At 50.0% G+C, this 25,472-nt stretch overlaps 1 protein-coding gene and 1 long non-coding RNA gene across 3 annotated transcripts in view; both read left to right on the top strand.

The window, feature by feature from the left end:
• Nucleotides 1-25,117, top strand: part of LOC127058437 (zinc finger protein 2-like) — a 101,267-nt gene extending 76,150 nt beyond the window's left edge. For both annotated transcript variants that reach the window (XM_050968501.1, XM_050968502.1), the window contains one exon: nt 24,938-25,117. In XM_050968501.1, coding sequence (XP_050824458.1) covers nt 24,938-25,062 — 125 coding nt within the window. In that variant the 3' untranslated portion in view covers nt 25,063-25,117. The remainder of the gene's footprint in view (nt 1-24,937) is intronic.
• Nucleotides 5,946-21,875, top strand: LOC127058452 (uncharacterized). Its single transcript, XR_007776360.1, has 3 exons — nt 5,946-6,519; nt 17,159-17,241; nt 21,733-21,875. It is a non-coding gene; the product is annotated as an uncharacterized LOC127058452 (long non-coding RNA).
• Nucleotides 25,118-25,472: the final 355 nt, after the last annotated feature.

Here is a 25,472-nt window from a genome sequence, read left to right on the forward strand (position 1 = left end):
ATTTCAGGAAAGATGTGGACAAAATGGAGAAAATCCAGAGAAGAGCAACAAAAATGATTAAAGGTCTAGAGAACATGACCTATGAAGGAAGACTGAAAAAATTGTGTTTGTTTAGTCTGGAGAAGAGAAGATTGAAAGGGGACATGATCATCTTTCAAGTACATAAAAGGTCATTTCAAGGAGGAGGGAGAAAAATTGCTCTTCTTAACTTCTGCAGACAGGACAAAAAGCAATGGGCTTAAATTGCAGCAAAGGAGGTTCAGGCTGGACATTAGGAAAAACTCCCTGACTGTCAGGGCGGTTAAGCACTGGAATAAATTGCATAGGGAGGTTGTGGAATCTCCATCATTGGGGATTCAGAAAGAAAAAGGTTGAGAACCTCTGGAGTAAGGGACCATCTGTCACGAAGGTGAGCTCAGCTGCGTGGCGAGATATATGGGATCACCCAAGAGGACTGTCTGTGATTCCATGTTAATGCTGTTACAGAGCCTGAAGCGTTTACGCTGGATACTTGGTTGGTGAAATCTCCATACAGACCTCACACCCAATTTGGGGTTTGTGCCCTGCTTCTTATCAGTCTGCCTGAGGCTGGTGCTCATGCTCTCGAGTCACTAGAGACAGCGTTACAGAGAGAGGGACTGTGACTTCCTCATGGTCACTAAACAGGACAGTGACAGAGCCAGGAACAGACACTGTTAACTCCAGAGCCCTGTCACCCGCAGCTTGGAAAGGTCCCCAGAGCACACTGTATTAGGCTGCAGGAAGAGGTGTGCAGGGACTGTAGCTGAGCTGCCCTGCCAAGACAGCCTCTGCAACCATGGACAAACTACCTCGCTGGGGGGGTGCCCCCTGGGTCAGGAGAAGTCAGTGTCCAGCCCTGTGCGGCTGTGCTTCTGGCTCATACCTCCAGCACTCACTGCTGCCCCTCCCTTACCAGCTGCACTGTTCAGCCAGATCCCGGCCTCTGTGAGGTCACTCCCCCCCGCTCCCACCACCTCAAGCCTTCAAACTGGGACATGGTGCACCAGTACCAATCATAGTGCACTAGTGTAAATTCTGTCTGTACTAAGGGTTTGCACAAGTGCCTAAAACATCAGTGTGGCAGAGACCTTCAGAAACAGCAGTACGGTGGCACTAGAACCTATTTCTAGCTCGATCACAGGCAGCCTGGGTGACCTTGGACATGTCAATGTTTCTCCTCCCAACTTTAGTCTCTTTACCCAGCTGCCCACTCACTGGGGTCTCCTCTCTCTCCAGAACTGCTCACCACTAAAATCTGTGTGGGTGTCACCAGAGCTAAGGTAGTTCAGCTCTGGAATAGTCTTACAAGGGGGGCTGTGGAGTCTCTTTCTCTGGAAGTTTTTAAGAACAAGTAGGACAAACCTCTGTCAGAGATAATCTACATATACTTGGTTCTGCCTCAGCAGAGACTGCTGGACTTGATGACATCTTGAGGTCCTGTCCAGCACTACATTTCTAGGATGCTGTGCAATATATACATATAAAAACACAACATACAGAATAAAACCCACCACAACATAATGTCAGGCAATTCAGGGGGGAAAAAAAACAACACAGCCTACACTCCACAGCATAAAATGAGAATACAAAGGAAAAGAAAGCAACACGATGCAAACGACAACATTCTAGGACAAAAGAACATAATGGAAAATAGCTCAACTCAAACCAACATAGCACAGGCACCAAACAAGCTGAGGCAAAACAATGCACCATAAAACTGCTACACAACATGGTGCGATCACAGTTCCAAATGGCACCACGCAAAACATGTCAGCGTAGAACAGGACACAGCACAAAAGAGAATTATTTCAATGCAGGCCTGGAAGGGATCTTGAGAGGGCATCTACTCCAGCCTCCCGTGCTGAGGCAGAACCAAATTCCCTAGACATTCCCAGACTGGTGTATCACTAACCTGGTCTTAAAAACCTCCAATGAAGGAAATTTCACAGCCTCCCTTGTAAGCCAACGCAAGGCAAACACAGACCAAAACAATGCTGTACACACACATGCTGGGCTTTTGGTTAAGGGGAGTGGTAAGAATTGAAACAATTTGGATTCAGTTCCCAGTTTTGCCCCAGATTCTCCATGCAAACTTGTTAGACACCGGCAGCTGGCCTGTGCCAGCTAACTTGGGCTCACATGGCTCAGGCTGTGGGGCTGTTTAATTGTGGTGTTGATGTTCCGGCTGGGGCTGCAGCCCAAGGTCTGGCACTCTCCCACCTCGCAGGGTCCTACAGCCTGGCTCCAGCCTGAGCCCAGACATCTACACTGCAATTAAACAGCCCCTTTGCCTGAGTCCTGTGAGCCTGAGTCATCTGGCATGGGCCAGTGGGGAGGGTGGGGGGGTTAACAGCAGGGTAGAGATACCCTTGCTGTCTTTTCAGCACCAGTCACAATGGGAACCCTGATCTTGGTATCTGTGCAGGAGCCCTGCACAACAGGGGGCCTGACCTCAGTCGGGGACTCTGCAACTCTCAGCATCACAGGATCCCTGATTTTGTTTAGGGCTCCTGCATCATCTGGCAAAATGTGGGGGCAAGATCTCTGTCAAGGTCTGTGCAGTGCCCAGTACAGTGGTGGGGCATGATCTGGGTCAGGGTCAGTGCAGTGCCAGGCCCAACGGGGACACAGATCTCAGTCAAGGTCTCTGAAGCACCCAGCACAACGGAGACAGAAATCTGGGCCAGTTGTGCACTGCCCAGCACAAAGGGGGGCAGTGATCTCCGTCCAGGTCTCAGTTCTACCTGGCACAATGGGGGGCCTGATGTCAGATGGGGTCTCTGCAGTGCCCAGTACAACAGGGGCGCAGATCTCATTTGGGGTCTCCACAGCACCTATCACAACAGTGGGGTCTGACCTCTGTTGGGGTCTCTGCAGTACCTGGCAGAACAGGGCCCATATCTCACTTGGGGTCTCTGCAGCTCCAGGAACAAGGTCCCTGATTTTGTCTGCTGTCTCTGCAGCGCCTGGCACAATGGGAGCCTGATTTCACAGGGTGTTGATGCAGGGCCTGGCACAACAGGGGCCCAGAGCTCAGTCAGGGTCACTGTAGCACCCGGCACAACAAGGTCCCTGTTCTCTGTAGGGGTCTGTGCAGTTCCTGGCACCACCAGGGCCCCAAACTTGGTCAGGGTTTGTGCAGGGCACGGCACTGGGGGACCTGATCTCAGGCCAGGGCTGAGCCACGCTCAGTACGATAAGAGCCCTGATCAGAGTCACACACCTGGAGAGAAAAGCGGGAAGATTTTCAAGAATTCAATATCAGTATTTCAGAACTGAGGAGAAAATGGGGCACAAACTAAATATTTGCTAATGTAAGAGAGAAGCACCAGCGTCTGGGGAGATTTTATGTCACCATTCAACAGTTCAAGAGAAAGTAGGGGAATTTGATGGGATTGTACAGGGATATTCAATCAACAATAGAATGGGTCACACGGCCAGCAGGGAGCCCTGGGTGATGTCTTTTCACAGGGGAAAGGAGTGGGGCTGGAGTCACAAAATCATTATCAGTGGGGAGGGGCTGACAGTGGGGTCTGGGAAAGTGACTAGAAGCAGTGGGGGGGCTGATGGGTTGGGCAGGGTGGGGGAGTGGGAAGTAGCTGGGACTGGGAAATCTGGGGATGGGCCATCTCCATGGGGGACACTTGCTCCTCCCTCCCCTTCCGGGCCCTTCCCATGCCCTGTTGCCAGCAGAGAGGGCCCCCCCCAGCCCAGCCCAGAGGTGTCCCTGTCTCAGGGCCCCCCCAGCCTCTGCCCATTAACCCTCTGCCCAGTTCAGAAATCACTCGGGGGAACCATTTCCCACCCACACAAGGACAAATCCTTGCAGGTGAAAATGGGGGGAAACACCCCAAACCTGAGATCTGAGCTGGACATTGGCAAAGGGGAGAGAAAATGGGGCACAATGGGGGGAGGGGAACAGGGAACTTCTCAGGGGTTTGGGGGTGGGGGGGTCACCCTGGGTGTTGCTCGTTGCTCTCTAGGGAGAAAGGGGCAGGACGGGAGAGGAGGGGGGTCCCCACAGGAGGGGGTAGCGGTAAATCCGAGGGGATCTCAGCCCCCCTTTCTCTCCCCGCTCCTCGGGGGTCATCTGCTCTTCCCCCCTCCAGCCATGTCCGGGCTGCACAGACATTTCCCACCCGCCCCTTTCCCAGCCCCCCAGCCCGGTCTCACCCCCCAGCCCCCACCCGGCCCCATGCAGGGACCCCAGTGGGGCCGGGACCCTCCCCCCGCCACCCCCCGAGGGGCCCCAGGGCACAGCCTGGCCGGGCCCAGGGGGCGCTGGGCTCCTGCAGGGACAGCAGCTCCGAGCCCCCCGCGGGCGCTGCGCCCCCCCACCCACCCAGGAGCAGATCCCGGCGCTGCGAGATGCCAGGTTCCCCCCCGGACACTGGGGCAGAGTCACCGCCCGGCCCCGGCCCCCTCCCGGGGCTCGCTCCGGGACTTGGAGGCTGCAGCTCCGCAGCGGGGCGGGCAGAGCCCGGGGCGGCCCCATGGCGGCTCCAGCGGGGCAGGGCCCGGGCCGGGTACGGGGGGATTAATGAAGGGCTCTCCCGCTGCGACCTGCGCATGCCCAGAGCCCCAACGGCACAAACCTTTCTCTGGCCCGGGAGAGGCTCCAACGGCCCCGCGCGAGCCAGGCAGAGCCGCAGTGGCCCGCGCGCGTTTGCAGCTCTGCTTGTGCTCTCCCACCTAAAGTCACTTCCGGCCCAGGGAGAATCAGGAACTACATCTCCCAGACTGCCCCGGAGGCGCTTCCGCTTTTTCTAGCTCAGGGAATGGAGGTCCCCGGGGCCAGCCTGACCCTCCTCCCACAGCTCATTCTTTGCCCTGGCCCCGCCCCCTCTCCTAGCCGGTGCCTCTGAGACCGCCCCCAGCCGCCTTTTCCCGGGGAGCGGCAGAGCTGGGGGGCGGGGCTTGTGATACCCACGTATTAACCGCCCGCCCGGCAGAAGCGTGTACACCCCACTCGTGTTCCCGCCCGCCGCTAGCCTCACCACTCTGCCCTGCGGGCTGCGCTTCCGGCCCCGGAGTCTGCCCCAGCTCTGCAGCCCACGGGCAGGAACACGCGTGGGCGGACACGATCCTGCACGCCGACTCCTCCTGCAGCTCCCAACCCGTCCCCTCCCAGGCTCCGCACCGCCCGGGATACTCGCCCTCCCGCAGCCCCGGGCAGCCCCGAACCAGGTAGCTGGCCCCTCCCGGCAGGAGCGTGTCCTCCCCACGCGTGTTGCTGCAGAGCTGGAGCAGACCCCGGGGCCGGGAGCACAGCCCGCGGGGCATCACTGGGCAGGCGGGGACACGCGTGGGGCGGACACGCTCCTGCGAGGGGGGTGTTATTACGTGGGGGTGACAAGCCCTCCCAGCTCTGCCGCTCCCCGGGAAGAGGCGGGGGCGGGTCCGAGAGACCCCGGCTCGGAGAGGGGGCGGGGCTGGGGCACAGGATGAGCGGTGGGGGGAGGGTCAGGCTGGCCCCAGGGACCTCCCTTCCCTGGGCTAGAAAAAGCGGAAGCGCCTCCGGGGCAGACTGGGAGATGTAGTTCCTGACTCTCCCTGGACAAGAAGTGACGCTGGGTGGGAGAGAAGAAGCCGAGTTGCAAACGCGAGCGGGCGGCTGCGGCTCTGCCTGGCTCGCGTGGGGCCGTTGAAGCCTCTCCCGTGCCAGAGAAGGGTTTGTGCCGTTGGGGCTCTGGGCATGCGCAGATCGGGGCAGAGGGGAGTCCTGCATTAACCCCCTATGGGGCCGGACGGGGGCTGCGGGCAGGGTGGGTGGGAAATGTCTGTGCAGCCCGGACATGGCCGGTGAGGGCGGTGGGAAATGGTTCCCCCGACTGATTTCTGAACTGGGCAGAGGATGGGGGGTCGCTCCTGAGACAGGGACACCTCTGGATTGGGCTGGGGTGGGGGGACCCTCTCTGCTGGCAACAGGGCGTGGGAAGGGCCAGGAGGGGGAGGGAGGAGCAAGTGTCCCCCATGGAGAGGGCCCAGCCCCAGGTTTCCTAGTCCAGTTACTCCTCCCTCCTCAGCACTTGCTAGTCATATTCCCAGACCCCACTGCCAGCCCCTCCCCACAGCCAGCAACCTTCTGACTCCAGCCCCGCTCCTTTCCCCTGTGAAAAGACATCACCCAGGGCTCCTTCCTGGCCCTGTGAGTGTGAGGCAAGAAGAATCCGTCCCATCCTGTTGTTGATTCAATATCCCTGTATAATCCCCTCCAATTTCCCCTCTTTTCTCTTGAACTGTTGAATGGTGACATAAAATCTCCCCACATGTTGATGCTTGTCCCTTATATTGGCAAATGTTTAGTTTGTGCCCCATTTTCTCCTCAGTTCTGAAATTCTGATATCAAATTCTCAAAAATCTTCCCATTTTTCTCTCCAGGTGTGTGACTGAGATCAGGGCTCTTATCGTACTGCCCGTGGCCCTGTTCTGCCAGGCACTGAAGAGACCCCAACTGAGATCTGGGCCTTGTTCTGCCAGGCACTGAAGAGACCAGAGGTGAGATCAGACCCCGCTGTTGTGCCAGGTAAAACTGAGACCTGCACCTTGTGCCAGGCAGCGAACGACTGTGACCCAAACCGCTGCCTCCATTGTTCTGTGCACTTCGGAGACCTCGACTGAGATATGTGTCCCCGTTGGGTCTGGCATTGCACTGACCCTAACAAAGATCATACCCCACCACTGTACTGTGCACTGCACAGACCCTGACAGAGATCCTGCCCCCACATTTTGCCAGTTACTGCAGGGGCCCTAAACAAAATCAGGGATCCTGTAATGCTGGGAGTTGCAGAGTCCCCAACTGAGATCAGTCTTCCTGTTGTGCAGGGCTCAGCACAGACACTGACCAAGATCTGGGTCCCCGTTGTGACAGGTGCAGAAAAGACACCAAGGGTATCTCTACGCTGCTGTTAAACACACACAAACGCGCGCACACACACACACACTTTCTCCCCGCTGGCCTATGCCAGCTGACTCAGGCTCAGGGGGCTCAGGCGAAGGGGCTGTTTAATTGCAGTATAGATGTCCTGGCTCGGGCTAGAGCCAGGCTGTAGGACCCTGCGAGGTGGGAGGGTGCCAGACCTTGGGCTGCAGCCCAAGCCAGAACGTCGACACCACAATTAAACAGCCCTGCAGCCTGAGCCATGTGAGCCCAAGTCAGCAGGCACAGGCCAGCCGCCGGTGTCTGACTGCAGTGTCGACATGCCCACAGGGACAGGCCTTGCCACAAAATGTTCAAAGGCTAAATAGGCCAATGGTGGGAGGCGACTCTCCATTTTACAGATGGGAAAACTGAACATCAGAGAGCTGAAGTATTTTGCTCAAGTTTGCATGGACAATCTGGGGCAAAACTGGGAACTGAACCCAGATTGTTTCACATCTTGCCTCTCCCCTTATCCACAAGCCCAGCTTGTGTGTGTACAGTGTTGTTTTGGCCTGTGTTTGCCTTGCATTGGCTTCCAAGGGAGACTGGAATTTTCTTCACTGGAGATTTTTAAGACCAGGTTAGAGATCCACCAGTCTGGGAATGTCTAGAGATACTTGGTTCTGCCTCATCACAGGAGGCTGGAGTAGACGACCTCTCAAGATCTCTTCCACGTCTACATTGAAATAATTCTCTCTTGTGCTGTGTCCTGTTCTATGCTGAGCTATTTTGCATGGTGCCTTTTGGAACTATGATGCACCACGTTGTGTTCCATAGTTTTATGATGCGTTGTTTTGCCTTAGCTTGTTTGGTGTCTGTGTTATGTTAGTTTGAGTTTTTATTTTGCATTCTGTACTTTTGTCCTAAGGTGTGTTAGTTTGCATTGTGTTGCTTTCTTCTCCTTAGTATTGTGTCATTTTATCCTGTGCAGTGTAGTTTTTTGTTTTGTTGTTGTTCTTTTTTTTAATGGCCTGACATGTTGTTGTGTGGTTTTTTCTGTATGTTGTTTTATATGTATATATAGCATAGCATCCTTGAAGTGTAGGTCTAGATAGGACCTCAAGATGTCATCAAGTCCAGCTCTCTCTGACGAGGCAGGACCAAACATATGTTGATTATCTCTGACAGAGGTTTGTCTTACCAGTTCTTAAAAACTTCCAGGGAAAGAGACTCCACAGCCCCCATTGTAAGACTGTCCAGAGCTGAACTACCTTAGCTCTGGTGACACGCACACAGATTTTAGTGGTGAGCAGCTCTGAAGAGAGAGGAGATCCCAGTGAGTGGGCAGCTGGGTAAAGAGAATAAAGTTGGGAAGAGAAACATTGATGTGTGCAAGGTCTGTGACAGAGCTAGAAATAGATTCCCATTCTAGTGCCACCGTACTGCTGTTTTGGGTACTGAAGGTCTCTGCCACACTGCTGTTTTAGGCACTGGTGCAAACCCTTAGTGTAGGCAGACTTTACACTAGTGCTCTCTGGCACTGGTGCACCATGTCCCTGTTATAAGGTTTAAAGTGGTAGAGTGGGAGGGGCAGTGACCTCACAGAAGCCTGGGGCTGGCTGACCAGTGCAGCTGGTAAGTGAGGGGCAGCAGTGAGTGCTGGAGGTATGAGCCAGGAGCACAGCCCCACAGGACTGGACACTGACTTCTCCTGACCCATGACACACACACCCAGCTGTGTGCAGGGGCCGCAGCTGAGCTGCCCTGCCAAGACAGCCTGTACATCCATGGACAAACCACCTCTTCCTGCAGCCTAATACAGTGGGGTCTGGGAACCTTTCCAAGCTGCGGGTGATGTGGCTCTGGTGTTAACGGGATATGTTCCTGGCTCTATCCCTGACCTGCTTGGTGACCTTGGGGAAGTCACAGCCCCTCTCTATTTTCCTCCTACCCATTGTCTCCTTGGATTGTGATCTCTTTGGGGCAAGGACTGTCCCTCTCTGTCTGTGCAGTGCCCAGCAGAATGGGGGTGCTGATCTCAGTCAAGTTCTCTGCCATGTGCTGCACGATGGGGCCCTGATCTCCATCAGTGTCTGTGCAACACAAAGCACGGTTTATAGACTCACAGACTTTAAGGGCAGAAGGTAGAGGTGTATTTCAGATGAAGTCTCATCGGTGCCTTTTATAACAGTACTAACCCTTTCATTTTTGTGCTGGAAATACCTCACCTGATGTATTCTAGGACTGCATCAACCTATTTCACTGCTGCATCACATTGGCAGCTCATAATTAACCTGTGATCAACCCAATACACACAGGTCTTTCTCCTCCTCTGTCACTTCCAATTGATAAATCCCCAGTTTAAATTGGGGACTAACAACTAGAATTTGTGCACTATTCATTTTCATCCCATTTCTATTACTCCAGCTTTCAAGGACATGCAGATTTTCTTGTATGTTTTTCCTGTCCTCCTCCATATTGGCAATCCCTCCCAGCTTTGTGTCATCCTCCCACTTCTTGTGCCAATATCACTAATAAAAGTGTTGAGTAAGATTGGTCCCAGGACTGATCTGAGGAACTCCACTAGTAACTCCCTCCAGCCTGACAACTCACCGTTCAATATGACCCCCTTGTAGACTCCCTTTAACCAATTCTTTATTGACCTTTCGGTTCTCATATTAATCCCCATTGTCTCCAATGTAACGAATAGTTTCCCATGTGGAACTGTATCAAAAGCCTTATTGACGTCCAGATCAGGTTTCTGTGGCACGATCTACTTTTTGTAACACCATGTTTTATTTATTTATAGTGCTGGAGGCTGGGAGGAAGTGTTAGCAATAGGCTGAGAATGGCCATGTGGAGGTAGGGGAGGGGATGGCAGACAGTAGGGAGGTGGGAGGGATGCGGCATTGGAGGTGTATCTGGGAATGTGTTATGTAGGAGTCCATGTCTCTGCTCCCTGTGGCCATGGTGCTTTCCGTACCAAAGCAGCATGTCAGCAGAGCAGATGCACACACCGTAGCTCTGCCTGTAACACACAACGTTCACTACCAGGCAGGCTGGGTGATTTTTCAGGGACCTAGCTGATATGCCTGGCTGGGGTGGGTTCTGTTGGACGGGGGTCTGGGGCTCTGATAGTTTGCGATGTTCCTTTTTGCATAGTTGGTTCTTTCCATTTATTGTTTCCCCACACCTATGCCTGATGCCGCTCTCTTCTTAACTTGCTTCAGTTATTTCACTTCCAGTTTTTAAATAGGGTCTAACAATTGCAAAGCTGAATGAAAGATAAACAAACAGAACCATTTGAATGTTGGCCCATAGCTGGTAGAACTATACCTCGTGACGGTCGGCAGTAATGACGGGTTCCCTATAGCATTTTCTGGTGGGGTGGATAAAGCAATGTCAAAGAGCTAAATGCGCGTTTTAGGGCAAAAGGGCTCATCAGGTGTTTGCTCTCTAAGGAACTTGTCACCGGCCAGGGCTTGCAGTCTTTCAGGAGAGGTGCGCTGGATTGTATTTAGGAATTTCAAAATAAAAGGTGAAGACAGCTGGTTCACAATATCCAATGAAATCTTGCAAAAAATTATACAAATGGACCCTACTGCTGTTAAAACAACATGGTATTAATACTGATTCAAAACTGACATTAAAATTAGGAAAGAAACCAACTGACACCTACTTACCATTTCTTAATGCCTAAAATTTTGACACTCCCTCACACCATCTTTTTTTAAAAGCGATGCACAGCACACAGTCTAGTTAATGAATGAAAGCACACCCATTATTGACTGCTTTGTGTTGCATGAGCATCTGATTAAACACCTAATTAAATGCATCAACCCAGCTTAGCTCCAAGGTGTTTAGATGGGAATGAAAAATTTCTAAATTAAATACATGGCAGAATGGTTAATGGAGAAAATACACTGAAATGCCTCTACCCAGTCCTCTTGACGTCTTCTCCCAAACCCTCCATGAGTTCTGGCCTCTTGGTCAACTTGGCTCCCAGTCCCACATCAGCTCTGCCCTCTCCCAGCCTAACCAATTTCTACTGAAATTCTTCATCCTCTTCATCCAGGCAGGGGGTTGGCGCTGCAGCCCCTAAGGTAACTGCGTTAATCACTGTCTCTCATGCTGGGGCTATTTAGATTTCAGGGAATGATTTATCAGAGTTACTGACTCTGGGAGGTGGGAGAGAGGAGAGGCTGAGAGGGCGTTTGCTCTCACGGCCATGTTCAACCCTGGTAGGCTCCATGTTACCTTGTCCTCCACCCTCCCCCATATGTCTCTGCTCATGTGTCAGTGTGTCACCTTCTGATAATAATGCTACTGGCCTCAGCAGAGCTCCCAGACAGGACCTACATCGCAAGAGGGTTATGGTACTGAGAATAAAATACATCACAGGGAGGGAGTAATTATCCTGAAATGAAACATTCCGGTCTGGGAATATTTAAACGTAGTATCAATGTGGACACACAAACAAATGGGTATAAACTGGACACTAGGAAGTTTAGACTTGAAATTAGATTAAGGTTTCTAACCATTAGAGGAGTGAAGTTCTGGAACAGCCTTCCAAGGGGAGTAGTGGGGGCAAAAGACATATCTGGCTTTAAGACTAAGCTTGATAAGTTTATGGAAGGGATGGTATGATGGGATAGCATAATTTTGGCAATTGATCTTTGATTATCAGCAGGTAAATATGCCCTGTGGTCTGTGATGGGATGTTAGATGGGATGGGATGTGAGTTACTGCAGAGAATTCTTTCCTGGGTGCCGGTTGGTGAGTCTTGCCCACATGTTCAGGGTTTAGCTGATCGCCATATTTGGGGTCAGGAAGGAATTTTCCTCCGGGGCAGATTGGCAGAGGCCCTGGAGGTTTTTCGCCTTCCTCAGCAGCGTGGGGCACGAGTCACTTCCACTGCACTTCTCTGCATCTTGAGGTCTTCAAATCACAATTTGAAGACTTCAATAACTCAGACATAGGTTAGGGGTTTGTTATAGAAGTGGATGGGTAGGGTTTTGTGGCCTGCTTTGTGCAGGAAGTCAGACTAGATGATCATAATGGTCCCTTCTGACCTTAAAGTCTATGAGGAAGGGAAAGAATTCAAGTATTTCATTACTTAAAATTATTCTTGAAATGATTAGATTTTTATGAATAAATTGCAGTAAATGTTGGTTTTTAATTGTACAGACACAAGAAAAAATATTTATATAGGTAATATACAGAAATGCTTCTGGAGAAAGTCAAGTTGGATTTAAGGATATTTACACTGTATATTTTGCATGTGACATTGACAATTTTTCTTTGAACATTTACATGATTTGGCTTTTGGAATCTTAGCAGTTACTGTAATTAAATAATTGTTGTCTGACGATCCCCATAACTTCCCACAGCTCTGAACATTGAAATTGTAAACATTGAGAAAAAGGCTTAAAAATAAATATCGCTATCTATTGAAATTAAAAGAAAGAAATAGACAAAAATGAATTTTGTCAAACCCACTTAACAGTAATTGCAATATGTTAGGGGATGGAAATTCACAACTAAGGCACCAACCTTAATTCTGCCCTGTAGTGACACCAGGCAATCACCGTAGGGCTATGAATTGGGCATTTTAGTGTATAAAGTTCCAATTACAAATCGATATGATCTGAAGACACATGAGATCTTTTCCTCAGGATATCACCATCACTGGGTTGTTTCTCTTATTGGTAATTCCCAGAAGTGAACAGATTAATAACATTTTATCAGTTATGAAGTGGCCAGTTCAGATTTCTGGAGAGTGTCTGTTGTTTTGCACTAGGGGCCAGGTCCTTGGAGAGATGGAACCTTGGTTTCATTTTAACTTCTCCATGCTCAGCAGCTTCTGGAATTTGGTTCAAAGTATTTACATGTTTCCCTGCCCTGTTCTTAAAAGTGCTGCTTTAGAAAGTGGGGAAGGGCAGGAACTGCCTGCAGGATCAGTAGCTGAGTCCCTTAGATATTTATAGTCACTGGAAGGAGGATGGGGATTGGTGGGGATTAAATCTGGGGATTTGATAATAAACACACAAATATCATTGTTCTTAGTGAATTTTCATCTTCTAATTTCCATAACCCACTAATTATCCCTGGCTTCCCCCGGCCGTCTGGGGAGGGAGAACTAGTAAACTCCTGTGGCCAGTGTGGAACCTAAGGCCCAAGGATCTTTCCGTGGCTGACTCAGTCACCCAGAGTGAAATTTACTTCACTGGATAAAACCCTAGTTGCTGAGCTCTGCAGAGGGGCGGGGAGGTGAATTCCATCCCCCATTCTTGAGCATGGATCCCCCTCCAATTCTCACCCTGATCTCAGACATTACCCCAGCCTTCCCCTGCAGTGATGGATCCACTTGATGCTGCCAGAGCCATGTGCCATGGGACCTAGAGAGGACAGAGGCCCAGCTCCAGAACTGCTCCCCCTGCCCACAGCCCCCAAACTGTGCTAGAGTTGCCCTGACTTTCCAATCTGCAGATCGGTCCAGCTGTACCCAGCCCGTGCACACACCACACACAAATTTATCACAACAAACATCCCAGGATTGGGAAAGACCATCTGGAGCTGACTGCAGTCTCCCTTTGCTGCTGTGAGGGGAATGGGGTGGTCCCTCATTCAGAATTCAAACATACCCGGGGCAGAAGGGAAATATAATTTCTTCCAGGGGTCTGAAATGTTTGCTTTAGAGTCCTGAGTTCTGTTTTCATGTTTGTCTCCTTCTGCCACTTTCAGATCTCTTGGAGAGACAAGGTGGGTGAGGTAATTTTTTTAGAACCAATTAAAAATACCTTTTTGCTTTCCTGGGACCAACATGGTACAACAACTTTCCCCTTTGTACCCGCTCCCCATCTCACCTCCCCCTCAGCTGAGACTTTCCCAGGTGATAGGAAAATAAGGTTTCAGTCCTGTAACTGGATTGGATCTTGCCAGCACTAATGGGAGTGAAAGCCTGTGTGCATTAATGACAGCAGTAGCTCTAGGACTCGACACATAGGGAGAAGAGATGGGAGTGAGCAGGTTATGTTTGTGCCAGGTGTGAGTTACTCATGTGGGAATTCAGCACCACTGCGTATGCACAGAATTCACGTCCAGCGCAGAATTTCTTTTTTTTTGGCTTGAAGAAGATACATTCTGCCGGAGAAGTGCTACAGTTCTGCCTTTCACCCACCAGAGGCCCCTGTGGCACCAGAACAAGCAGCATTCAGCTAGGTTCATCTTGGTGGTAATTTGTTGCCCCGAGCTCTACCCCAAATGGGAAGAGAGTTAGTGGGTGCAACTTGGGAGAGTCCTGAGACACGGCTGCCTCGGGGGGTGGGGACAGGGTGGTCATTCTCTACTCACAAGAGGGTGTGGAAAGGGCACAGGAGGAGGAAGTGTCCCCTATGGAGACTGCCCAGCCCCAGGTTATCCAGTCCCAGATGCTTCTTCCCCCACCATATCCCAAACCTCTTCACCCCTCCAACCATCAGTTCCAGTCTTCCCTCGCTGCTAGCGCTTCCTGACTGGCACAGACCCTCTAAGCCAGTAGCGTTTCAGGGCTCAACCTTCTGGCTGAGTCCTCAGGGCACTTTGTTCCTCTCTTGGGGTGCCATTCCACAGGGGCCCCACAAATCTACATTGCTTAGGCTTTGGCTTCAGGCCCAGGTAGAGGCTCAAGGCCCTGGACTTCAGCCCCATGTGCTGGGACTTAAGCTTTCTGCCCTGGGCCTCAGTGAGTCTAATGCTGGCCTTGCTTGGCGCCCGCCCTGAAACCTGCTAGTGGCCCCCGGCCAGCCCAGGTCCCCTGATTGAGAACCACTGCCTTACCCTACGAATCACAGCAATGTTCAGGTTATTGCCAGTCATAGAATCATAGACTATCAGGGCTGGAAGGAATCTCAGGAGGTCATTTAGTCCAACCCCCTGCTCAAAGCAGGACCAATCCTCAACTAAATCATCCTAGCCAGGGCTTTGTCAATTCTGACCTTGTCCCAAAGGACCAGTCACTTACTGAGGTCAATTGAATCTTAGATCTCACAACAAAGACAATACTTGTAGCCAGACCTGTAATAACCTGTATTAAGACTTATTTAAAGGAAATGAGAGTTGTTTATAAATTTAAAGCAGGTAATCCTATAGATGCAGACAAGTTACAGTCTTAAATTTCAAAAGGTAATAGAAGCTTCTATAATAAGGAAGCCCTATATCTTCCTTAGGACTAAACCAGGCTAATCAGCTGGCTATTTCTTGCTTATACCTAGAAACTTTGCTCCCCACAGAGTCCAAGCAGCATACAGATAATCAGTTCCTTCTGTATGTTTTTTTTTTGTCCCCTTCCTGCCATATGCTTTCAGCTGCAAACTCAGCTAATGGGAAGTCAAGAGCACAACAACAGTCTTTTGTCGTCTTTAACATCGCATAATAGTCTATCTGGTGTTGATGGACCTTTCCTGCCAGGCAGGGTGTAATGCATTCGGTTGCCAGTCAGCACTTCACTTAGGTAAAGTCTCTGTCCTGTCTGGTGATTTACAGAGCCACAGAGGCTCACAGTGCAACTAGTCAGATATTAACCCAGGCAGCAACTCACAAGCATTCAATAACGTGTAAACACATTCTTATAATCCTAATCCCTAACACTAACACAGGTGAGTCAGACTGATTCCAGCTATGCGTTTGTCCCTGTTCAATGAAGACATGGGGGCTTTTGCAAGAGCTAATACCTCATCTGCCAGTGTCACAGGCAGGATGGGCAGGTGTGATGTCTCTAGCCTCTGTTTGCCAGAAGCGGGGAATGGTTGACGGGGTGGATCATTTGATGGTTCCCTGTTCTGTTCATTCCCTCTGAAGCACCTAGCATTGACCACTGAGCTAGATGGACCATTGGTCTGATGCAGTGAGTAGCTCTTATGTTCACAGTCTGTGTCAGGAGTATCTACTCATTTGGACTCACTGGGGAGCCACAGAAAGAAGCAAGATGTGCTGAAGGAAGAAGACCCACTCTCAGAGCCCCCGGGGTCACACTTCCCAAAGGCTAAAACTACGCCCAGCCCATGGAAGGGGGCACTGCCAGGAGAGACTGTGTAAAGGCTGGAGCATCAAACAGCTTTGTAAACCTGAGAGAGCTGCCTTGGGAACAGTGACAGGGAGAATCCCCCAGAGTGACACTTTTGGTTCTGCTCTTCTCTGGCCTTTGGTTCATAGAATTATAGAACTGGAAGGGAGCTCGAGAGGTCATCTAGGCCAGCCCCTGCACTCAAGGCAGGACTCAGTATTATCGAGGCAATCCCTGACAGGTGTTTGTCCAGCCTGCTCTTAAATATCTCCAGTGATGGCGATTCCACAAGCTCCCTAGATAATTTATTCCAGTGCTTAACCACCGTGACAGTTAGGAAGTTTTTTTCCCAATCTGCATCCTAAACTGCCCTTGCTTTAATTTAAGTCCATTGCTTCTTGTCCTGTCCTCAGAGGTTAAGAAGAACAATTTTTCTCTGGCATCTTTGTAACAACCTTTTATGTACTTGAAAACTGTGATCGTCCCCTCTGAGTCTTCCCCAGTTTTTTTCAATCTTCCATCATAGGCCATGTTTTCTAGATCTTTAATCATTTTTGTTGCTCTTCTCTGGACTTTCTCTAATTTGTCTTCATCTTCCTGAAATGTGGCCCCCAGAACTGGACACACTACTCCAGTTGAGACCTAATAAACGTGGAGTGGAGCGGAAGAATTTCTTCTCGTGTCTTGCTTACAATACTCCTGCTAATACATCCCAAAATGATACTTGCTTTTTTGCAACACTGTTGACTCCTATTTAGGTTGTGGTCCACTCTGACTCCCAGATCCCTTTCCACAGCACTCCTTCCTAGGCAGTCATTTCCTATTTTGTATGTTTGCAACTGATTGTTCCTTCTTAAGTGGTGTACTTTGCATTTGTCCTTATTGAATTTCATCCTATTTTCTTCAGACCATTTCTCCAGTTTGTCCAGATGATTTTGAATTTCAGTTCTATCCTCCAAAGTCCTTGCAACCCCTCCCAGCGTGGTATCACCCTCAAACTTGATAAGTGTAACAGAGAGACTCTGCTGCTGGGAGAGTTTCACCATGTGTCAGAGGGTCACACCCTGGTAGGAGGGGGGTAGGCCCGTACTGGAATACGGTCACTCTGTGCTTCCCAGTGTGGCAGAACCTGGAATGTCCATGACCAGGGAACAATGCTGGGGGGAATCAACATGTGGAAAGGAGAGAAACCCTGTCTGAATTCTCTCACATTGCCCTTCTTGCCCTGGAAGGCTACAGAATAACGTCCACGTTTTGCTCCAGATCATCCCATCCTCCCAGGGGCAAGGGAACGGCTGCAATGGAGCTGGCTCAGGTAAGGGATTCTCAGGGAGCTGGTGGTGGGTTCTGCTTGGAGGGAGTGAAGCAGTAAATGTGTAGGAGGGTGGGAGCCAGTGATGAGCTGCCAAAATATTAACAGGTTCCCTCCTCCTCACCTCACGAGGGAGTCATCCCATCCAACCCCCCATACTCGTTGACTCCAGGGCCGGCTTTAGGAAGTGCGGGGCCCAATTAGAACACTTTCGGCGGGGCCCTGGCAAGGATGACTTAAAAAGAAAAAAGTGTAAAAAAAAAAAAAAAAAAGCCTTCCATTTCTTCCATGTATTATTTACTTTCCATAACTATATAAGTAATACAATTACATATTATGTACATTGCAACATATATGCTGTTGATTGGTTATTAATGACTGCCGTTTCACATGTGTGGGTCCCCGCCACTCCCTGGGGATGTGCACATGTGTGGGTCCCCGCTGCTTCCTGCTCCCCTCATTGAAGCAAGTGTGCAGGTTACTGGCCTGGGAACTGCAGGGCAGCAGTGGATATGGGGCTGGTTCGAGGCAGGGCAGGGGCTGACTGGAGGTAGGGTCTGGCTGCAGGCAGGATGAGGGGTGCAGGGCTGGCTGGAGACAGGGTAGTGTGGGGCAGGCTGGCTTCAGGCAGGGCCACAGGGAGGTGCAGCAGGGGTAGGCAGGGCTGGAGACAGGAGTATGGGACTGGCTGGCTTCACTCAGGGGGGTGCAACAGGGGTTGGCTGGAGACAGGGCAGGGCAGGCAGTGCAGGGCTGGTGCGGGCAGGGGTGTGTGGCAGGAGTTGGCTGCAGACAGGGCAGGGGGGTTGGTAGGGGCTGGCTCTGGGCAGGGGGTGCAGATCTGGCTGCAGGCAGCGGGGGGTGAGGCTGGTGCGGGCAGGGCAGGGGGGTGCAGTAGAGGCAGCTGGAACCCTGGCCCTTTAAATAGCCCCCAGAGCCCCCTGCTACCCAAGGGTTCTGGGGGCTATTTAAAGGGCCCAGAGCCCCAGCCGGGGCCGTAGGGCCATGGAAGACCCCGGAGTAGACCGCAGCAGCCAGGGTAAGTAAAAAAAAATGTAAAAGGCGCCTAAACGTGGGGTGCTCTTAGGCGCGGGGCCGATTCCCAGGAATCGGGCGGATCGGCCTAAAGCCGGCCCTGGTTGACACACCCCCTGGAAACTCCAGACCTATCCCCCCCTTCCTGTCCCCTGACTGCCCCCTGCCACCCCATCAAACCCCTCCTCTCATTCTTGATGCCCCCCCGGACCCCCTGCCCCATCCAACCACCCCTTCTCTCTATCCATGACTGCCCCCCAGCACCTCATCCAACCCCTGCTCCTTCCTGACTGCCCCCTGGGACCCTTGCCCCCATTCAATCCCCTTGTTCTCTGCTCTCTGACCGCCCTGACCCCTATCCACCCCCCACAACCCATCAAACTCCCCCTCCCTGCCCCCTTACCACACTGCCTGGGGCCAGGACTGGGACCGCTCTAGCGGGACCGCGACTGGCGCCAAAGGACCCAACTCCATGAGCCAGGCTGGAGCTGCTCGGCCAGGACCGGTGCTGCTGGGCCTGAGCTGGGCCGGGTCGGAGCCGCTTAGCTGGGACCAGCCCAAGCCAGGGGTGCTTAGACGGGACCCGGCTGGGGCACTCGGCCAGGGCCAGGAGGAGCTGCTCAGGTGGAGCCGTACTGAGCCACGCACGCCGTCCCCTCCGCCCCTGCCCCCCTGGGCCTGGGTTACCTGCCTGCTGCTTGTTTCAGGCTTCCCGCGAACATTTGATTTGCGGGAAGCAGGGGATGGGGAGGAGAAGGAGGATGGAGCGTTCAGAGGAGAGGGGGAGGTGAGCTGGGGCTGGGGGCCGGGTGGACAACTGCCTGAGCCTTTGTTAAATTTAAAAGCTTTTTTAGAACCGGTTGTCCTGGAACAACAGGTTCTAAAAAGGCTTTTAAATTTAACAACCAGTTCATGCAAACTGGCTGGAGCTCACCACTGGTGGGATCTGCTAGAGGTGGTGGGAGGCAGGAAATATCCTGGGTGTAGAAAGGGAGGGGACAGGATGTGACAAATCTGCTGAGACTTGTGTACTCTAGGGCGTGATGGGTTGTCACCCAGGGGTGCAGTTTGTGGAGCTTCTGGGAACCGCTGTGCCCTCTAACCCTCAAGCTGGGCCTTCCCTTCTCACACTGCTTTGCTGGAGATTCAGCCAGCCTCTCCGGGGCCTGTTATCACCCAACACGACAGCAGGTGGCGCCATGTGGCCAGCTAAGCTACCTGAGTGCGTTACCTAAGCCACTCAAGGAGAGAGAGAAGACAACAGCCAATTTCCCAGCGATAAGTGTTAGGAAAAAGATCAAAGCAAATTACTTAGCAAATAACCAAAAACTCAAACCAGGCCTAACATACTAGATGGATAGAATTTGAATTAGCAATTTCTCACCCTGGCTGATGATAGAAGCAGTCCACCAAGTTTCCATACACAAGCTAGAAATCCCTTTGCACTGGGACCAGCACTTCCCCTAGTTCAGTCTTTGTTCCTCAGGTGTTTCCAGGAGTTCTCTTGTGTGGGGAATGAGGCCAAGAGATGATGTCACACCCCACCTTATGTAGCTTTTCCATATGACAGGAACCCTTTGTTCTAAAATCAGTTCCCAGTCCAGTTTGTGGGAAAATATAGGTACCAAAACGAAGTTCATTCTCATGTGGTCTGGTTACATGCCCTAACATGCCCTGCTGAGTCACAGTAGCCATGACTCATAGGCTGCCTGAAAAGTTCACAAGAGGGCTAAGCTCTTCCACAGTCCATTGTCTTTGTTGATGAGTCATGAACACTGTCTGGCTTCTTCATTGTTGTACCTGAAAGGCTCATTGTGGCTGTTACTCAGAGTAAGCAGATTTGAAAGACAGATACAGAGTCAATATCCATAACTTCAGCCACAAACATGATCCGTGCACACAGGTAGTATAATCATATTCAGCAAATCATAACTTTTCCAGTGACACCACACATGAGGTATTTTGTATAAAATGAGTCATGTCCTAATCATATTATAATCCTGCCACTATGCTGAATATGGGCTGTAGTGTCAGATAGGTTCTAATTTCAAGGCACAGTAATTGGGAATGAAACTTCCCCTCTTTGTGAAACAGGAAATAACCCTCCAGCCAGGGCTGGGACAACTTCCCAGACTCCCAGTGCTGAAACCTGAACCTCCTGACTCTTCATTAGTTACCCCCACCCCCAGTCTTTGTGGCAACTGCAAACTTTATCGGTGATGATTTTATGTTCTCTTCCACTTCATTGATAAGAATGTTAAATAGCACAGGGCCAAGATCCAATCCTTGCGGGAACCCGCTAGAAAGAAATCCACTTGACCATGGTTCCCTATTTAAAATCCCAGTTTTTAATCTATTTAATGTATGCCATGTGTATTTTGTATCTTTCTAGTCAGAATATTGTGCTGAACCAATTCATATGCCTACATATATTACATCAGTACTATTAGCTGCATCCAAACTTTTGATCTCATCCAGTAAGGATATCCAGTTCGTTTGATAGGATCTATTGTGTCTACACGTTTTTAATGAGTACTGATTATATTACCCTCCTTTCTTTATTAATGAAATCCAGTATCGGCTGCTCCATTCTCTTGCCCAGTATCGATTTCAGACTGACACACTTGTAGTTAGCTGCATCATCTCTTTTATACTTTTTAAATATTGGCACAGCATTAGCTTTATTCCAGTCTTCTGGAATTTCCCAAGTGTTCCAAGTCCTAATTAAAATCAACATTAACAGTCCACCACGCTCCTCCAGCAGGTCTTTCAAAACTCTAGTTATCTGGACCCACTGATTTGAACATATCTAACTTTAATAGCTGCTGTTTAACATCCTCGTGAGTTACTTTTGGAATGGAAAGACTGTCAGTGTCAACATTTTATGATATGAGTTACATTATCTGTTTTTCTCCAAATCCAGGAGAGAAATATTTATTGAACACTTTTATCTCTTCTGCATGATTGTTGATAATTCTGCAATTTCCATCTAGTAATTTACCACTACCTTTGTTAGGATTAATTTTGTCCTTTTAAAAATTTCCTTCTTATTTTCATTGATTGATCATTGATTTCTGATAGCTTCCCTTGCCAACTTTCTACAATTCTGACCTTCGAACTTCTATTCTTTACTATTGACTTCCCCTTTCTTCCATATATTTTATTTGGAGAGTGTTGGGATTCCTACCAGGAAGCTACCAGCAGGGTCCAGAGACAGCCCCATCTCCTATATTAAGCTCTGACTAGTAGGTATGTGATAAATGTGATGACCCTGCTTCCGTCTGTCAGCTGGGAGACACAAAGGTTCTCTCTTCCTCCTGGCTGCTCTAGGCAAGGTGGGGTGGGACTCTGTTAACATGTGCCTCCTGGAGCTTCCATTTCCCTGGTGCTGCTGTTCTGTGAATAGTTGGGTTGTGAGTGGGGCAGCAGGTATTGAGTGTTGGACTCTTTCTCTTTCAGGGGCCGGTGACTTTCGAGGAGGTGGCTGTGTATTTCACTAGGGAGGAATGGGATCTTCTGGACCCTGTTCAGAGAGCCCTCTACAGGGACGTCATGCAGGAGAACTATGAGACGGTGACCTCACTGGGTAAGGAGTCCTGTCCCCTGGGTTATTAGAAGCTGTGGGATCTCTAAAGAACCTGAGCAGTAATAACTTTATACCTTTATTCATCATCCAAGTTTTGACAAGTTTCTTTGTCCCCCTTTTTTTCCTTTTCTCCCATACACTAGCAGGCAGCACGGAGGGAGGAGGTAATAAGGGATGAGGAGGGAACACAAGAAGCTCCCAAGGCACCAGGAGATGGTTCCGGCTGCGAGTAATGGGAAGAAGCAGAGGGGAGTGTGGAGGAAGGGCACCCAGGAAGTGGGCTGGGTGGGTCAGTGGGAGGGAGGAGAGGTTTGGGGATCTAGAGCTGTGGGGGATCCCAGACCTTTAACCCTGAATCCCTACCCAAACCTCAGGTAAATCCTAGACTTCAGCATAACCACTCTCACAAAGCCTCAGCTTAATATAAGGCCCTGAACTGTAGCAAGCTTAGGCTACGTTTACTAAATCATATTACTAAATCGACCACGGCTAGATCGATCTCAGAGTGTCAATCCCGGCTGTAGTGTCCACCTGCCCTTAATAACCCATTTCTTTATACTCACCTCCTTGCCCCTCCACACATGTTCCAAGCTAATAAGCAATACTCTGATCATGGCATCTTACATCTAGCAAGTATAAAATTGCCCACAAGACGTGAGACTAGGTCATAGATCGTAAAATCAGGTCGGGATCAAGAAGAGTGAGAGTTTGGAGAGAGTCTTATCCCCACTCTCCCCATCTGCAGCAGCCACAAGCTGTCTTCCTTCCAGGCTCCTTGGATCTTTGAGCCTGTCCCTCCTGACGTTGCATGTCCCAGTTCTTGTTTCTTACATTCTCCTTTTCCAGAAGAATTAGAGGCTGTTGCTTCTGAATGTTAGCGTTTAATTCCCCAGCCTTCTCCTCACACTGGGGGAGTTTAATTCTCCCTCCCATTACACCTGAGTCACTAGATTTCTAATGCCCCAAAATGTGCTTTTGCAATGTCACAGTCAGGGGTAGCTAAGCCTTTGACCTGCCTCCATGGTCTACTCAAGGAAGAGCCTCTCAGGTATCAGGCCTCTAGCCAGACCCTCTCTATGGGTAGGGACCCACATGCCTCTCCTCTTTGACCAGTGTGTGAGGATTGCAGCTTGTCCTCCACTGTGTTTGCTGGACTAACGTCCAGTTCCTGTGCTTTGCTTTCTCTCCAGGGGCTGTGAGCAGTGTGTCTGAGATAGAGGTGGAACTTTCGGTGATACTTGTATGATGCCAATACACACCTCAGTTTCCTGCTGTGATTGGTATTGCTATGATTATAAAGAGCAGGAGACGTGAGGTGTTTTGTCACGTAGCTGTCATGGGATGATATGAATGGGTCATTAAGGACTGGCTGGGAGTAACCTACATAAATGGAATACCCGACAGAGATAAGGAAATGACTGTCACCCAGGGCTGCCCAGAGGATTCAGGGGGCCTGGGGTCTTTGGTGGCGTGTCCCCCTTATCCGCTCTGACACCGCAGAGCATTTTCCCCGTGTCGCCCTTACCAGCTCTGATGCCGCAGAGCATTTACCCTGTTTCCCCGTTCCCTGTTCCTGTTCCCCCTCCTGTTTGACTCAGTTTCTATAGTAATATTCTCAGCTGTACCTTTGCTTAACCAATCATTGTACTGAAATTTAATTAACCAATCCTAACACATTGAAACATAATTCTCTAACCAACTGTATCCCACTACCCCAATTAACTTACACCTAGCAAAATTAATTATACAGCAGACAAAAACAATTAGAAAACCAGACTGATTAACATTGTAAAGTGGTGGCCATAACGATAAAAGAATATAAAAATGAGAGTTTCACAACCACAAGCATTGAGTAGTGATTTCTTGCCAAACAGGCTGCTATCAAACTAAGTTTTCTGTAACCATCTTAAGATCTGTTTCTATATCTGGTGGTGATGGACACTCTCAGGACAGGATCATCTTCCTAACAGCCCAATAGCACCTTATTTCAGTGTGACTGGTTTGGGATATGAGGATGTGACCCTTTGCTTCCCAGCTTATGGCTGCCCCTGCTGCTTAGCCAAATTTCTTAACCTCAGGACAAGGCCTCAGACTGTCACGGTAAGAGAAGGCCCTTACAAATACAGACAGTGATTTTGATTCTTTGTTTTCATACTCCTGTAAGTAGCTAAGTGATAAAAATACACCTAAGTTCTTAAACTATAGGCTTTACAGGCAGGCCTGAATATCTCTATTCTAACAGTGGGTTCTATCCCTTCCCCCATTCTGTGTCTGTCTTGTGTATTTAGATTGTAAATTCTTCACGGCATGGGCCCTCTATTATTCTATGTTTGTACTTGTCCTAGCACAATGCTGACCCACTGTTAGTTGCTCCTTAGGCCCTAAGCTAATGAATATGATTTATAATCATAATAACTCCCCTGCCACTTTGAGCCAAGGAATCTGGCCTTGGGATGTTACTGCTTAACAATGAGGTGAGGGTTAAAACCATGGACTATTCTTTGTGACAAGTATCCCACAAATTCCACTGACCTCCCTCATTTTCTTTTCCTGCAATAGTTTCCAGTTTCCAAGCCTGATGTGATCTCCCAGCTGGAACGAGGGGAAGAGCCGTGGGTCCCAGACCTCCAGGGCTCTGAGAAAGAAGTGCTTCCAAGAGCTGCCTGCACAGGTGAGGAGTTGGTTAAACCAACTCAACAACTGTGTGGGAATGCAGGAAACATTTGGGATGCCCTACAAAGACCCTGCAAGCTCTCCCAGTTCAGGATTGTTCCCTGCAGATGTGGAATCATTATGGCAGATGTGACTCATGGCTTCCCTCCTATTCTGACTGACAACTGGCAGCAGGTTGCTCCCCGATCTCACTTTCCCCAAAGTGTTCTTGTGAGATGCAGACCAAAACTGATCCCTTCCTCTCTCCTCTGGGGAAGGTTTTGGGGAAAATCAGCTCCTAATAGGTTTGATCTCTCCCACACACCATTTTGGATTGTTCATCACTTTTTCCATTCCTCTCTGAGATTTTCTTTCTTTCCAGTGCAGGTAGTGACCTATGTCTGGATTATCTCTGTCTCCCTTCAGGTGATGGGATGGTGAGTCAGAATGAGGAGGAGAAACCCCATCAGGAAGATACTGAGCAAGAAGAACCACATGGAACTTTATCAGGAACATCCAAAGGGAATGTTTCTGGGAGTTGTGCACTCTGAGAAAAAACAATAGCCTGTGAGACTCAGGGGAGGCCAGAGGGAAACTTTAGTAGCCTCTAAGACCTTATAACAAGCTACAAAATCAACTTGGAAGAAACACACTACAGGTGCCATGAATATGGGAAAAGCTTTAATTGGAGCTCGCACCTTATCACACATCAGAGAATCCACACAAGGGAGCAGCTCTACGCCTGCACTGAGTGCGGGAAAAGTTTCAATGAATGCTCAAGGCTCATTAGACATCAGAAAATCCACACAGGAGGATCACCTTTCATATGCACTGAGTGTGGGAAAAGTTTCAATCAGAGCTCTGCCCTTATCAGACATCAGAGAATCCACACAGGAGAAAAGCCCTACACATGCTCTGAGTGTGGGAAATGCTTCAGTTGGAGCTCACACCTTATCGCACA

The sequence above is a fragment of the Gopherus flavomarginatus genome, chromosome 9, assembly GCF_025201925.1.
Source record: "Gopherus flavomarginatus isolate rGopFla2 chromosome 9, rGopFla2.mat.asm, whole genome shotgun sequence".
Taxonomy (NCBI): Eukaryota; Metazoa; Chordata; order Testudines; family Testudinidae; genus Gopherus; species Gopherus flavomarginatus.